At 66.0% G+C, this 794-nt stretch overlaps 1 protein-coding gene across 1 annotated transcript in view; it reads left to right on the top strand.

Annotated features, from left to right (window-relative positions):
* Window positions 1–794, top strand: part of LOC103925579 — a gene marked incomplete at both ends in the record, with an annotated part of 7,040 nt that overhangs the window by 3,674 nt on the left and 2,572 nt on the right. The window contains 3 exon segments of the mRNA XM_009334309.1: window positions 82–244; window positions 398–487; window positions 649–740. Of these exon segments, the coding sequence (XP_009332584.1) occupies window positions 82–244; window positions 398–487; window positions 649–740 (345 nt within the window).

Here is a 794-nt window from a genome sequence, read left to right as displayed (position 1 = left end):
CTCCCCGGCTGTCAGCCCCGAGCTCCCCGCACCCCGAACCCACGTCCGCCAGCATCGTGCCGTCCTGAGCTGGCGGTACAGGGGAGCAGAGGGGACAGCAAGGTCCCCAAGGTGCAGCAGGGAAGAGACCAGCTCCCCTCCCTGGGGATGGGGGCGGTGGCGGCCCTCGGAGGGTGGGACGCGCCCGGGCTGGCGTGGGGCTGTCCTGCTTGCCACCCCGGACCAGCTGAAGCCACGCGTCAGGGTGGGTCACTCGGTTGAGGTTAGATCTGGAGCCCAAAGGACCTTGTGGCACGTGTTCTCCTGGGGCTGTCCCTTGTCCCTCTTAGCACCTGGCTCCTACGAAGGGCCTGGGGGCCGGGACTAGCGGCTTCACTCAGGCTTTCTGCCCCGGCAGTGAGGACCAGTATCACGTCCCGCTACGAGACAGTCTATCGCAGCACCACGGCTCAGGAGGAGGCAGCGCTGGATGTGCCTACCGCACGAGGTACCGGGACGAGGGATCGCGGTAGCTGGTGCAGCTCCGTGGGGGAGCAGGCTCCTCTTTCTGAGGCTGGTTGAGCAGAGCACTCGGCTTTGGTGCGTCTCAGGGTGGGACGGGGATTGGAGTGAAATTCCCAACCCTGCTAATGCCTCCGTCTTCCCCAGAGGCTGACGCTGCTCTTCACCTGCTGCAGGATGCCTCGCTGGGCGCTCTGACCGTGTACGTGGTCCCCGAAACCTCCTCTCACCTGCCTCAGGTAGGCAGCAGCACCCTGCAGTGCCGGCCCCTGTGTACTTCACCCCCTGAAGGT

The sequence above is a fragment of the Pygoscelis adeliae genome, unplaced genomic scaffold (genome assembly GCF_000699105.1).
Source record: "Pygoscelis adeliae isolate BGI_AS28 unplaced genomic scaffold, ASM69910v1 Scaffold531, whole genome shotgun sequence".
NCBI lineage: Eukaryota > Metazoa > Chordata > Aves > Sphenisciformes > Spheniscidae > Pygoscelis > Pygoscelis adeliae.
Note: the sequence above shows the minus strand (reverse complement) of the source record. Positions and strands in the feature narration are given on the sequence as shown.